The sequence below is a fragment of the Electrona antarctica genome (assembly GCF_951216825.1).
Source record: "Electrona antarctica genome assembly, chromosome: 5".
Classification (NCBI taxonomy): domain Eukaryota; kingdom Metazoa; phylum Chordata; class Actinopteri; order Myctophiformes; family Myctophidae; genus Electrona; species Electrona antarctica.
The window spans coordinates 41,004,552-41,019,504 of NC_136810.1; the positions used below are offsets into that span (position 1 = coordinate 41,004,552).

General features: G+C 42.5%; 2 protein-coding genes across 6 annotated transcripts in view; both read right to left on the bottom strand.

Annotated features, from left to right (window-relative positions):
* Positions 1-97: 97 nt before the first annotated feature.
* Positions 98-9,285, bottom strand: rnf141 (ring finger protein 141; the record flags this gene model as incomplete). 2 transcript variants are annotated; one of them, XM_079501695.1, is made up of 7 exons in its annotated part: positions 9,148-9,285; positions 7,741-7,945; positions 6,397-6,505; positions 5,820-6,004; positions 4,576-4,644; positions 1,936-2,043; positions 98-248 (listed from the first exon to the last, which is right to left on the bottom strand). In XM_079501695.1, exons 2-7 carry the CDS (start codon positions 7,869-7,871, stop codon positions 98-100), a joined length of 753 nt encoding a protein of 250 aa, XP_079357821.1. In that variant the 5' UTR covers positions 7,872-7,945; positions 9,148-9,285. The 2 variants fall into 2 exon arrangements, with proteins under 2 accessions (XP_079357821.1, XP_079357822.1); XM_079501696.1 differs by lacking the exon at positions 4,576-4,644.
* Positions 9,286-13,149: 3,864 nt separating this feature from the next.
* LOC306922997 (alpha-1,3-mannosyl-glycoprotein 4-beta-N-acetylglucosaminyltransferase C-like) overlaps positions 13,150-14,953 on the bottom strand; it is a 45,888-nt gene continuing 44,084 nt past the window's right edge. For all 4 annotated transcript variants that reach the window (XM_079500932.1, XM_079500931.1, XM_079500933.1 and 1 more), the window contains one exon: positions 13,150-14,563. In XM_079500932.1, coding sequence (XP_079357058.1) covers positions 13,404-14,563 — 1,160 coding nt within the window. In that variant the 3' untranslated portion in view covers positions 13,150-13,403. The remainder of the gene's footprint in view (positions 14,564-14,953) is intronic.

Here is a 14,953-nt window from a genome sequence, read left to right on the forward strand (position 1 = left end):
ATGCAGATAATTCTGGAGTGTCCTTGACATGAAATACATGATTTAGAAGACATTTATAGAATGTATTCTCAGGTCTTAAATGGGTCACGTCAACATGTCAAGGCCTGTGTGGGTGGCCGGCCTCATCGGCCAGGTTCAGGATGTAGCCGGCCATATCGTCCTCTGTCGGTGCGTCGGACATCACCCACGACTCGTTGACAGCCGTCAGCTGCAGGCGGCATATGGGACAGTTTCGGCTCTGGCCACTCCTATGTGTGAACAAGAGAGATCAGAGGATTCTGGTATAAGTTAAATGTGTCGACTTTGGAGTTGTGAGGAAAAACAAGCTTTGGAATCACAGATATAGAGCACCGAAGTCTGACGTCAATATCGGTAGAGGGCGCTAAGTCCACTGGTTTATGTACTTTTTTTATTTGCATTGTAATCCCCATAGGGGGATTTTAGATCGCCTCATTAAGAACTGTGTTGGAAAAATAAACAAATCATCCCGGCGGTTTCGCTCGTATGGATATGAAGAATCAACTGACTGTGAGAAAACGCTAATGTTACTGCTGCCGAATTAGTTACATTTTCGCTAGAAACAGACTTAGTATGAAATATGACTGACTGACTGTCGTAAACGATACAGAGCCACCTCCCCGACAATTTCGCTGAGACAGTTTGTTTATTTTTGTCCACAATTTTTATATGAGATGATGTTTAGATGGCCCCATGCTATTCTCCATAGAGAAAAACGTCCACGAACCAGGGGATGAGCGAGTGACGTCAGGCACTCCTGCAATTTAGTGTTCCTGAAATGTAGTGTCATTAGTAGTGTGGTGTCTTAGTCTTTTGAATAACACACCATTTAGTCTTAGTCCTATTTAGTCTTCTAAAAAACCTTAGTCCACTTAGTCTTAGTCAACAAAATTAACTCTGCTCCAGCAGCACCATCCAGCCATTTCACACGGTGTACAGTAAATGGAAAATGGTGCATTTACTGTATATAGCGCCCCTAGAAATCAACATAAATTTAGTTTTGATTGCGTTTAGAACAAGCCTTAGATCAACCAGGCCATTGTAAATATATATATATATATATATATATATATATATATATATATATATATATATATATATACACATACATACACACATGAACAGTGTGTGTATATATAATATATATAGAGATATCAGGGGATTGAACATGTAAAATACCCCAGGCGAGGAGGGGATCTAAATAGACTATTGCTACAACGTGAATCCTTTTGGATTTACACTTTGAATACAATGTCCCCAAAGGGAATGAACGAGGACTTCCCCATCAGCCATTTTTTATCATTTCTTTATTGTACACTGTATATATTCGAATTGTTGCCTAAGTAATAATACCTGATTATGTGAATCACTATCATAGATTCTATAATTATCATGATGTCCTTTTGTTTATTCCACGTCTGTGGATTTGAGAAATGTGTAACACTATATTTAATGATATTTCAGTAATTGATTAATGACCATGTTGTGTTGGTTCCACCCACACTAGTAACGTGACCCATGGGTGTCTACTTAAGTGGGTGGATCACTGACATCTTGAGTTTGACCAGATGAAGAGCCTTGGCTCGAAACGTCGTCAATAAACTTATACTTCGGAGCATATGAGTGTGCGGCTTCCTCTCTTTTCCTATATAATATATATACACACACTGTTCATGTGTGTATGTATGTATGTTAAAAGAACTCGGAGAAATGAATTAATTGGAAACAAATGGTTCGGATGTTCGCTCGAAAATTCCTGCCGAAGTTCGAGTCCTAAAAACAGGGCTTGGGTACAGCCTTAATATATATACACACACACACAGTATACACACATACACTTAAATAATCACCATGTTAGCCACCGCAATAATAGAATCTGGCACAAATGTAATAAGAAGTGTTAAGTGTTAAGCGTACCACTTGTCGATGCACTTCTGACAGAAGCTGTGAGCACAGGGCAGGATGAGGTCAGACCTGCCGTCCATACAGATACAACACTCCTCTTCATCGGTCAACTGCTTCACCCTGTGAGGACACAAGCAGTGGTGGAAAAAATACTCAATTTGGTTACTTAACTTTGACTGCCACCTAGTGGTCTGGGGAGGTGTTGAAATTCTTTATTGGGAATAACCCCTTGACTTGTTGAGATGAACCGTCTCGTTTTCAAGGGGATCCGTAAATACAGCCTGATTGTCTCCACCAGGCCGAAGGCATGGGGAGAGAGTATGTTTTGCACTCCGTCCGTGTGTGTGTCCGTCCGTCCGTCCTTCCTTCCGTCCGTCCGTTACCAGCTAATCTCCGGCACCGTTAACCCGGTCGATGCCAAACTTTGCACACACACTCCCTGGATGCCAACGATGAACCTCTGCCCCACATTTTCCAGAACGGCCTGTTATAGCGCCACCATGAGGCAGCTTTTCACATTTGTTACCTAAAACTGCACCGATCTGCGTGAAACGTTGCATGCACACTCCCTAGAGGCCAAGGACAAACCTTTGACCTGCATTTTCCGCATCTGCCTTTTATAGCGCCACCAGGAGGCCGACTTTTGTAAAACACATTTTTTTATATTACTCCTCCAGATTCTGTCCAAAAATCTCACAAATCGTTACACAGTATCTCTATGGTCATGTGCTCAAGTCGGATCTGTCCGATATATCATATTCCATCATAATTGGCTATAATTGGCTTTCACAGTTTGCAAGATTGCCCCGTTTTGAACAAAAGCCTCAAATCATGAACGCAGCATGCAATTTACGTGAAATCTTTCACACATTTTCTTACTAGGCTGAGGAATATATCCCACCCTTTTCACATTGGCCTGTTATAGCGCCACCAACAGCTTGATTTGTGTTCCTCAACAAAATGAAGAAAACTGTTGCAAAAAACAAACATGTTTATATTACTCCTAAACATTTTGTCAAACATCTCACACAGTCCTATCCTCCTGGTGGAGACCTGTGCCCAGAAGGGCACTTTTTCTAGTTCTATTCTGCATCCGAGCCAGAGTAATATAGTAAGAGAGTGGCGACACTAGCGTTGCCTCCCATTGTAACAATGGAATGCTCATTCTATCTCAATGGGATAGTTCCAGCCATAGGAGCAATGTTTGGAACTATAGCCCATAGGCACCCGCTTTGCGGCGAGATCAAAGCGTGTCACTACTCTCCTACTCCACACTCTGGTCCGAGCATAGACATGGTAACGCCCCGCCTGCCTCTGATTGGCTTACCGACCCTGCCCGCCTTACCAGACTTTCCTCCGAGGTGTATAACGTGAGGTTACTCCGTGGTGGCAAATAATACAAGTACGATATAATACAAGAGAATGACAGCTTGGCAGGTGCGACAGTAACTTTTATTTTTGTAGAAGAGGCAAACTAATATTGTTTATGCCGTTTGCTTTGATGGAATAATTGATTGAACACGTATGCAGTAATATGATTTGATTTGGGTGTGTTCTAAATAAAGTTTGTGTTGATTATTGTGTCATTTATTTGTATGTGTAAACTTTATTGTAATGTAAAAAGGTCTCTTTTCCCTTGATCTTTATCTTTTTTAGTATAATACTATTAGTTTACAATAATTCAATTAATACACGATAATCATATGTTCAATCAATTATTCAATCTAAGCAAACGGCATAAACAATATTAGTTTGCCTCTTCTACAAAAAGCTGGATTCTGTCGTGCATGTCAACTTCCAAGCTGTCATTCTCCTGAATTATACCGTACTTGTATTGTTTCCCACCACGGGCAGTGTCGGTAGGCCAATCAGAGGCAGGCGGGGCGTTACCATGTCTATGCTCGGACGTAGAATAGAATCAGGTGTAAATACAGAATGCATAACAAGAGAAAACAAAACAAAAGAACACAGAACAGATAAACAGGACAATTCATATACAACTAGTCCAGTAATAATGTCATTTGACCAAACTCAGCTGATTTTGTATCTTCAATATATCCTGAATAACAGAAAAAATGTTGCCTGGAATTGTCTGAGGGGAATGTTTAGATTTAGAAAAAGGCCTGTAAGTACTGTATGTCCACCATTGACAACCTATATATGGCAACATTTACTAAATGTCATTATGCTTAAAGATGGAGTGCCGTTTTTCCACCCTTAACCCATTCAGGCCTGACGTCGAAATTTAAAAAAAAAAGTTTTCTAAATCATGACAATTTTCGGAAAGATTTGAGGCACATTTTAACGATTTTTCAAAAATAGCAGACCTACAAGTTCATAGCGCGCCACTCGGTGGCGCGCTATGAGCTTGTAGATCTGCTATTTTTCAATAGCTAAATTATAACATAATGTTTAAAACACCAAAAGGGGTTCCCTCCCAAAATTGGTTAATGGTTAATGTGGTTAAACGCTAACGTGACATGGATGCGTTCCAGGTCTCAATGGATTAAACATGATCGTCAGGCATTATTATTATATAAGGAGGAAGAACTTTTTCAAAAAAGTGTACAGTATTTGTTAAAATTATGGTTTTATGTGGACACACCTACCAGTTCATTAGGTATGCATGAGTTTAACCTTAGCACCACCCACCTAATCCAGTCCTCCGCCTCCTCCTGCTCCTGCTCCTCCTGCTCCGCTCCCTGCACTGGCTCCCAGTCGCTGCCCGCACAGAATACAAAACTCTGATGCTGGCATTCAAAGCAACCAAAGGTATGGCTCCCCCATATCTTGCAAGCATGATTGAACCCTACAAACCCTCCCGCGCACTCAGATCAGCCAACGCAGGAAAGCTGGAAGTACCCTCACTAAAAACGCCGGGCCAACGCTCCACACGTCCCAAACTCTTCTCCCTTCTGGCCCCAAAACTGTGGAATGCACTCCCCGTTGCAGTCAGAACTGCGGCATCACTCCCAATCTTCTGCCGTAGTCTGAAGACCCACCTTTTCAGACTCCATCATGGCCCATAGCACTTATCCTACCCCCTTAGATAGCACTTTTTAGACTTAGATAGCATTTGAAACAGACTTATAGCATGTCATGTAGACAGCACAATAATTGCATTGTATATAGTCATAGCACATCATAGTAGCCTACATATGTATAGCATAGTATAGTATATATGTATAGTTAATATGTATAGTGTCATTATATAGATATGTTCTAGTTACGTTCTTAGCTTACGCATGTTTCTTGATAAATGCATTTTATATATGTGATGTATTCCCATACTTTTGTTCCTGCCTAATGTAAGTCGCTCTGGATTAAGAGCGTCTGCTAAATGCCTAAATTGTAAATTGTTAAGACCACCCACTTGTCCTAGTCCCTCCCCCTCCTTATAAAAAGGACAGCCCGTGGCTCTGCCCTTTTGTTTACAAAATGACAGAGGGATGACAAATTGGTGTCTGTAATGTCACAAAAACTCATGTTTTTGTGAATGTTAGAAGTTAACACTTCCCATATTTCTGAGATGTCGGATAAGCACCATATCAGACCTGTAGTTTCCTCCAGCTAAGCACCCTGCCCTGGCATTTAAACTGTTTTTATTGACATGAAGTACTGTCACCTCATAAACACATGAAAAACTGGAAAAATACAAAAATGGTGGCACTCCATCTTTTAGCATGATTCTGAATCCATTCCAAGGATTAGTTTTACACGAAAAACAAAACACTCCTTAGGCTAAAAACGGACATAGCCGCCTTGACAAAATGTGATGAGGTCAGCCGATTTGGGTGTGATTTGGCTATGGCTGAATTTAGCCCAGGGTGTTTTTCGTGCAAATGTGCAAATATACAGTGAAAAACGGGATATCCAGGTATGTAGTCCATTCTAACCTGCCCATCCACATGCTGGCTTGACAGGAGTCTGCAGACGGAAGCTGTCCTGAGGGTCCCTCTGTTGGCCACTGTGCTGACGACAGCACCTCCGCAGCTTGGCTGGTGATGTCATGATACAGCTGAATGAACTGGTACAGGTTCATGATGCGAGATGCCTCCACCGTCGCATTCTCCTTGTTGATCTGACACACGCACGCACACGTACACACACGCACGCACACGCACGCACAAGAAACACAATCTTTAGTTCACTTCCCCCGTCTCTCTCTCACCAGTCTGAGAACCCATCGTCAAAAAATAAAGGAAAAACAGCGCCCTTTGACGGACTCAACAGTCTGTCTCGACTCGAGAGACTACTCCCTCACAGACACAAATCCAAGCATGTACAAATGCACATTTGCAATTTGCTTTTGCTAATCTCATGCACTTACACACCCATATACAGCGCACACACACACACACACACACACACACACACACACACACACACACACACACACACACACACACACACACACACACACACACACACACACACACACACACACACACACACACACACACACACACCTACCTTGGTGCAGACTATCCTCACAGCCACCTTCCACAGGGCAGTGGCATCGGAGCCTGGCTGCACCTCAAACAGCAGGTGCTTGGGCTGTCCAGCAGCCAACTTGGCCGTACTGAGAGAAACACAGCAGTGGAGAAATCAATCATTGAAAATAATATTGTAACCAGGCAGTAACCACCACATGACTGAGTGAGATGGGCGATATGACTTAACCCCATTAAGACCTGAGGCCGATTCTACAAAATGTCTTCAAAATCCTAATGTTCCCCACCCACCCAACACAACAGTGGCCCCCAGGTTGATTCTAAGTCAGGGTGGTGGTCCCGGACCCTGGCCCATAACCCCACCCAACACAACAGTGGTCCCCAGGTTGATTCTAAGTCAGGGTGGTGGTCCCGGACCCTGGCCCATAACCCCACCCAACACAATAAATTGAAAAACCCCTGGATTATAGAAAACTACTTAGTTTTTGTAGCCGTCATGAAATTTGCTTTCATACTTTCATAATATGTCTTTGAAAACTTGCATTTGGTCTCACTTCGACTCAATGTCTGACTGCTTGACTTGAATCTATCAAGGTATAACTTCTGATCATTCGATTGCATCTCTGGTCTTTGTTTTTTTGTGTTAATATGTAACAAAATGTGATAAGGATAGGCATTAATAAGCTATAAGCTTCAGCCTATACCTTTTCGATCACGTTAAAAGAAAATGTTATACTTGTATTGTCTCTCTGAAAAAAAAGATCAAAATAAACTATATACTATTTTGTAACACATCTGCCTGCCTATAGGCTTTTTAGAAGAAGCCCCTTCTAAGAGAACCTTCTTGCCGTGATCGCTGCATTCCTATCTAGATTTGCTTTTATCTCCTCCAGACTTGGTATCACAATGCACTTTATTTGGGTGTCAGTAAGTGAAATATTCAAAGACTGCAACTGATACAAAATGCAGCTGCCAGGCTCCTTACTCACACTAACGAGAAGTGAGCACATTACACCAGTCGTTGCGGCCCTTCACTGTTGTTGTTTTTAAAGCCCTAAGGCTAAATAGTCAGGCTCCTGCGTATATCTGTGATCTTTGAGATCATCCATCTATTGACGGTTCCAAAGTCTCGCCTTGTCACAAAGGTCGACCAGGCTTTTTGCCGTTCGGGCCCCTCGGCTGTGGAACTCACTGCCTCAGGCAGACAAACTCATTATCCTCATTTAAATCTCTTCTAAAAAACATAACTCTATCACAAATTCTCTTTCGGGCCGCTCGTCGTCATGAAAGGTGGTGGGACTGCGACGCTCTATATACTGGTTTCATGGTTGCAGTATTTGTCATGTGACAGCGTTGAACTTACACATCATTGAGTTCAGACACTCGGGCCAGGAACTCCTCGTAGGTGAGGTAACCGCTGTCACGCACCAGGCCGGCATGTTTCACCACTCTCTCAGGCAGGCGGCCCGCCTGACCTGAGATCTGCTGGCCCATCTCAGCAGCAGCAGCAGCACTTTGCACAGCGCGGACCAGGAGAGTCACTGAACTTCATTCAGTGCTGGGGGAGTCTAATGGGGGACAAATGATTAACTATATGTTATAACCCATTTAGACCAGAGGACGCATCTGTGTCGATCACCTCATAGCTTTTAACCACTTTTAACCATTATTTGAAACTTTAGCTGTTGAAAATCTTTGTAGATCTGCTATTTTTGAAAATATGTATTCTTTCACAGTGAATACACAACTTAATACAAACACTGTTAACTGTGGACGACACCACAATTCTTTACAATAGGGTCCACCCTTTTCAATTCATTCAGAACATTTAGAGACGTACAAATATATGTCATATTTGGCGGAAATTTGACCTAATTTCTCCTTTCATTGTCAAATATTGAGACTTGTGGGCACAAGATTTAGCTGACATTTGACCTGAATTCCCCTTTCATTGTCAATGCAAATATTGAGACGTGTGAGGACAAAATCTGTATATAGGAGGGGCCCTCAAAAAACAGGAAATCATCATAGGATGTAAAAAGGGAAAAGAAAAATATACAGTGAGGGGGAAAGGGGAGCTTGACAGTTTCGAATTGCAGCTGTCCGTAGGTGCCCTTTGAGAGCGGTTTTGAAGGAGTCAAGGGATTCGTGGTGTGGCTGCACCAGAGCTGGGCAGCCTGATATGATTTCCAATTGCTGTGACTGTATCTTACAGTTTTACTTCAAATATATAGCACCAGTTAACAGTTATAGCCTACTTGGGGAGCGTACCTATGTTCCCCAGGTTCTATGTTCCCACCATGCAAAAAAGGTTATTTGTTCCCCACTTAGAATATACTTGTTAAACCAGATAGGTAACAAACACAGACATCTTTCCAATGAACATATATGTACTGTATACAATAGTACAATCTTATTATGTACGTGTCAAGACAAGTAGGCCTATAGTTCTATTGCTGGAGATGCTTACAGAGTTCGAACTATATTTAGCAACCAATTTAGGATCGATAATGTTTGCATTTCAACGCGGTTTCGATGGTAACTGAAGCAAACATTACTGTCGTCAAATCGTCAACATATTTTGAACAACTTATTCAAAAGTAAACAACGTAATTTATAAATAAAACACGGTAAATATATATGAGCAATTAAGCCAAATCAATCTAACATTTACATTAGCTAGCAAAATTCAAACCAAAATATACCGTACAAAAAGGTTAAACCCATAGCAACAGAGCAACTATACTGTCATATATTAGCAATATCTTACCTTGAACTACAGTCATACAATCATAAAGTGGCGTAGTTATTATTATTATGATAGGTTGATGTAATAGTTCACAACTATATAGCTACACTGCATTAACCCTGTTGTTGTTTGTTTTCACAGTTGACGCTGTTTGATGACATCACGGTCGAGTAGTAGTAGCTCCTTCGAGTAGTCAGCATCATAATGGTCAGCATAGTCAGAGCATAGAGTACGACAGAGTTACGACAACTCCGTTCACTTCATGGGGCCAGGCTCTTCTACATAGACTTGTATTGAATAGGGACAATCGGTAGTTTACGGAGTGCATTGTTGGAGTCCGTCGTGCGAGTACATGAACCACGTGACCGGGCTGTTTTCTTCCCCCCTCAATGTCGGAAATACCGCATCGGAGCCATAGAGTATATATATAATAGAGACTGAACTGGCGCGAAGCTCCGCCCCCCCAGCTATTCATGTCAGTGGAAGTTGCTCAGTGGCGTTTTGAAGCACCCGGAAGACTGCCGGAAGTCCCTCCCAGGACCTCAACTTTGAGGTCCTGAGTGACGTAGGGCAACCGAGCGCTCAACGTTAAAGCCCAGCTGCACGGGGTTTCCCGGTCATGAATCCACGGGTCCGCCTGTAGTCCCTCGTCCTACCACTAGGACCTAGAGCTTCAACGTTGGAAAGCCTGCCTGCCCCCTTGATCGGAGCGCACTCGCCTATTATTATTCTTCATTGCACAGTGTGCTCAGTGCGCTATTTCCGAACGTCGGCTTAGTAGTTAAGCCATCGTTTACTTTTTATAACCACTTAATTTTGGAATTTAAAATGCTCCTCTGATTTAAAATTCTCCTCAGATCCTTAGCCCCAGTAAACAAAAAAGAAAAAGAAAAGAAAAACTGCATAATCGTCTTTATCCGAACCTTAATTGATATCATTGTTTGTTATATTGTTGTGTATTGTTTATCTGTAGGTAGGCCTATACATATATGTTTGTCTTGTTTTTGTTTTAATTTTCTGTTTTTGTTGCTTAATTGTGCTATACAATTTACCTGAATATTGTCTGTATCATTTCTTCTCAATAAAAAAAAAGAAAAAATAACTTTTATAAATCCATCCATCCATCTTCAACGATCCGTAGTCGGGTCGCGGGGGCAACAGCTCCACCAGAGTGTTCCAGACTTCCCTCTCCAGAGCAACATTAGGCTATGATCTTGACTAATTCAGTTCCGCACCATACCCAATTTATGCCCCGATTCGGTCAAAAACACAACTTATAAAAGGTTTGAGGTTTATTTATTTGCTAAAAAAGTGTCTTGCTCACCTGCATCCGCTCCAGAGACCACTGATGCACAATTCCACACAGCACACCACTGACACCAGTCCTCCAAGTCCTTCACTCAGTTAACTGGCTCCCTGGTCAAAGAAAGAATCACTCGCCAACAGTGTCCTCTCTGCAAGGCCCTAAACTACAACATTCAACCTTGCATTCTGCTCTGAGACTGAGACTGAAAGTGATCTCCCCCCTCTATACCTTTCCATTCAGACCCCCTCCAGACCTCCACCATGCCCCCTGTCCCCTCCCAGGCTCCCACTGCCTCAGGTCTGGTGAGGTGACGTGTGGAGGTTGACTCCTGGAAATCTCCATGCAGAGCCCCTGAGGTGTTGGGTCATTTACATGTGCTCCCCAATATCAAAGACCCCTTCTCATCCTTCAAAACAACCATCAACACCCATCTATTCAGCCTTGCTGAATAGATGAGCCTTGCTGAATAGATGAACTTATTTGCATACAGTACTTAATTTACTTGGTGATAGTACCTTATCATTAAGTCCAGACAGTATTAGTAACATATTATTTTGACCACTGCCCCCAATAGAGAGTATGCACATGCTTAAAGTGAATGGCACATCGAGTGGCAAATCGAGTGGCAAAGCAACAGGCAAAGTGAGTTTAACATTGTTTAATGTTGTTTAATGCAATCAGATAAGACTTTTCTGTGTGGATGTATGGGCTGTCAAGGCCAGAAAGTAGTTTTTTGCCACTCAGTAGGCGTTCCTGCATAACTTCCTGGTTTGATGATGATGTCACACGCATACCCTCTATAGGCCAGCAGTTTTCAAGTTTTTTCATATCAAGGTCCATTATTGGGGAATGTGGATGACATATGGGGCTCCATTTTCGTCACCGCTAAACCCCTTATCCCTAAATGTCTTTGCCCTTTTTTTACTATTTTGAAAAACATTTTTGAATAGTTCAGCTAGACTCTACATTGACACGGTGTGAGCTTGTAGACTGGCCATTTTAACTATTCTAAAAGGTTTTGCAAAATAGTAAAAAAAAAAGGCAAAGAAGTTTAGGGATAAGGGGTTTAGCGGTGACGAAAATGGAGCCCTTAGCCTCTCAGACCCTAAACTAAAGAATATTTTAATATCGTTGACAGTTGACACACAATTTGATCCATGCTGTTGGCAAACGTTGATCAAAATGTACAATTCTTCTACATTCTCTAATTATGTAGACTTTTTGTAATGTAGCTGTTTAACAATAATGTAACTCTTGTTGAGTGTAAAATGAAACCAAATGGACCAATTGTGCATCATTTAGCTGGGGACCACCTGGAACCTCCTCAAGGACCACTGGTGGTCCCCGGACCACTGGAGTAGGCTATGGCCAGTCAGTAGCTAATAATGGTACCCAAGAGACAGTCTAGATGCAGACCGATATTGATAACGTTGGACAAATGCATCACCAGAAGAGGGCAGTGTAATACAGCCACAAATATAAAAGTCAGGCGCACCTTCAGCCAAGATAACTGCTCTGATTCTCTTCATTAGATTTTCTCTCTTCATTTTAGAGTTCAAGCTTGAATGGTAAGGTGGAACCCAAACATATATTTTAATTCAGTGTTGTAATGTAACATTATATAATAATAATAATAATAATAATAATAATAATAATTACAATAATAATAATAATAGCTCAAATTTATATAGCGCTTTTCTAAATAGGTTACCCAAAGCACGAGGAACAGACTTTATTCAATAAACAAAAACAAAGCAAAACAAGTACAAGATCAGCTAGTGCTAGGTTAGAAACATATAAGGATAAACAACGGATGGGGGGGGGGGACATCTTCACCAGACCTCAGCTGGGGAAAGGTATCTTGAAGAGGTGGGTTTGGAGCATTCCAGAGGGAGGGGGCAGAAACATAGAAGGCCCGGTTGTCCCCCCAGGTGTGTTACTTACTTGGTCTTGTGGACCTTCAGGAGGTTGGCTTCACTGGACCTGAGGGGGCGGAGTGGGGACATATAGGGTTCGAGAGGTAGGGGGTAGCCAGGTTGTTGCGTGCTTTGTAGGTGGTGAGCAGAATTTTGTAGTGAATTCTTTGTGCCAGTGGTTGTGGAGGACAGGTGCAATGTGGTCTCTGGAGCGTGTACTGGTGAGCAGACGGGCAGCTGAGTTATTATAATAATGTACAGTACGGGGGCACGGTGGCAGTCGGTATAGTGCTGTCGCCTCACAGCTAGAAGGTCCTGTGTTCGATTTCCGCTGGGGACGCGTTCTCTCCTCTGCATCATCAGTGCCCATACCCGAGCTGGGGTTGGCGAAAGGGCCTTTCTGTGCAGAGTTTGCATGTTCTCCCCATGTCCCCTAGGGTAGGTATACCCTCACAAAAACATGCAGTAATCCTGGTCTCTAAACTGCCTCCTCCTGGTCACCCGGGGTGCCTGATGGAGGGGAAAGGAACTGGTTGGAATAACGTGTTCATTCCACACGCTAGGGGAAACTCCCCCGTCAGGTGAAAAGAAGTGGCTTGGGACTCCTTATGCATTGAAGGAAGCATGAGGTCAGTCCGTTGCTCTCCCCAGGTTGGCAGAGGGAGTGTAGAGGATTACATTAGATAATTGACACTGGGTGAAACAATAATAATAATAATGTACAGTGACAGTATGGCAATGAGCCAGAAGAAATAATTGACACTAAACACCTCTATGTAAAAACAATTTTATATACACATATCTTGTTTGCTTAGGAAAAGGCATATAGATGTAAAAGGATTCATACAAACTGATCACAGTCATTTTAATCCATAAAAACAATCACAATTCACAGAAGATTTCTGAACAACCCAAGAAAAATATGGACTGTTTCAAATTCCACATATACAGTACATAGATACAGAGGTTGTCCAAAATGAACTTGAAAACTTTCACAGTAATAAATACATATTAACTAACAGCAGATTATTCAAAACAATATATCTTATTACATTTCATAGATTCTTGGGCTGGGTAGTCCACAAACTGATAGTTCGTACAATAAGCCATTCTTGCTGACTGGCGGTAACCACAATTCGCACACACTCAATGTCAAAACTAATCTTGTGGTCCACATCATGAACTTCTATGTTGCCACCACGAAACTCCCCTAACGTGATGTAGGAAGAACACTGCCTTCCTTGCTTGGTTTCCACTGACCTCTGCCCTACTTCCAGAGCGCCGTGATGCAGCATATCATTTTGCCTGTCATCTGTACCCGTGGTGATTTTAATTTTACTGATTTTGGCAGATTTGTTAAAGACTACGACAAAGAAGTCACCTGTGCACGGGGGCTTCCCCCAGAAGTATTCATCGACTACACTGCTATAGGCTTTCATCGGTTCATAGTTTTCAAATACATTGATATTGGTGTAAAAAGTAGCGGGAGGGTTGTCAGGAATGTCTACGGAGTCTTCCTCAAAGTCGTCGTCCTTCAGCTTGTTCTCCGCTCCTTTGTACGAGGAGTAGTAGCCCATGTGCTGGAACAGTGAGGGCTTGAAGCGGATCACGTCCTTCTGGGCCAGCAGACCCCTGAAGTGAATGAGGAGCCAGTCGCACGGCATCTCCTGGTAGAACATGAGCAGGAAATGGGCCAGACGTGGCAGGTCTTTGGAGTGGTAGAGCTTCCCGATGTAGCCGAGCTTGGAGAACTCCAGCATCACCCAGTAAGAACCTTCTCTGGAGGTGATGACCTTCTTCAGTGCCGTCAGGAAGTTCCTGGAGCAGCGCACGTCGTCCTCTAACATCATGTAGAAGTGAGAGAGATTTGTGCAGAAGTTGAGGAGGAAAGCGTAGTCCACATTCTGCTTGGAACGGAAACGGACCCTATCTTCTGGGTCATTGTAGTTCCTTTTCAGCCCATCCAGAGATGGGTAGTACTGTTCCGGAGCGTGGATTACCAGGAGACGTCCAGCTATGATGTGGTGGGCAAACTTCCTGGTGATTTCCTGCACCAGGTTCTCACACCAGACCATGTCAAAGTCTGCCAGATGGACCACAACCACAATCTCCTTCAGTTCCTCATAACTGGACTGGTCAAAGATGGATTTGATGGTCTCCAGGAGGTAGTTCCCACGTTTCCTTTTGACCGACGACAGGCCAATGGTGAGATACTCTGTAAAACAGAATAGCTTAACTGTGAAATTGTCTATTATTGCCTATTATCTACTGTTTGTCTTTAACGCTTGCATTTAGAATTGTTCTGAAACATCAACTAAGTGCCTACATTGTTTAATTCTGGACAACAGTAATAGTTCTGTCACTACATTTCATCATCCTATCCGTTTTGAAGATATAAGTATTTATGTACAGATTACATCCAAGTTTTCAGTATTACCCGTATTGCTTCCAAGATCATCGGACTCCCTACACTCACACTTTCTGATATGAACAATAAGGCCATTACACGGTTAGCACTTTCAATATCAAATGACACTGATCATCCTCTGTATCGCTTTTTTAACCTCATGCCATCAGGACAAAGATACAGAACCTTGCCATGGAA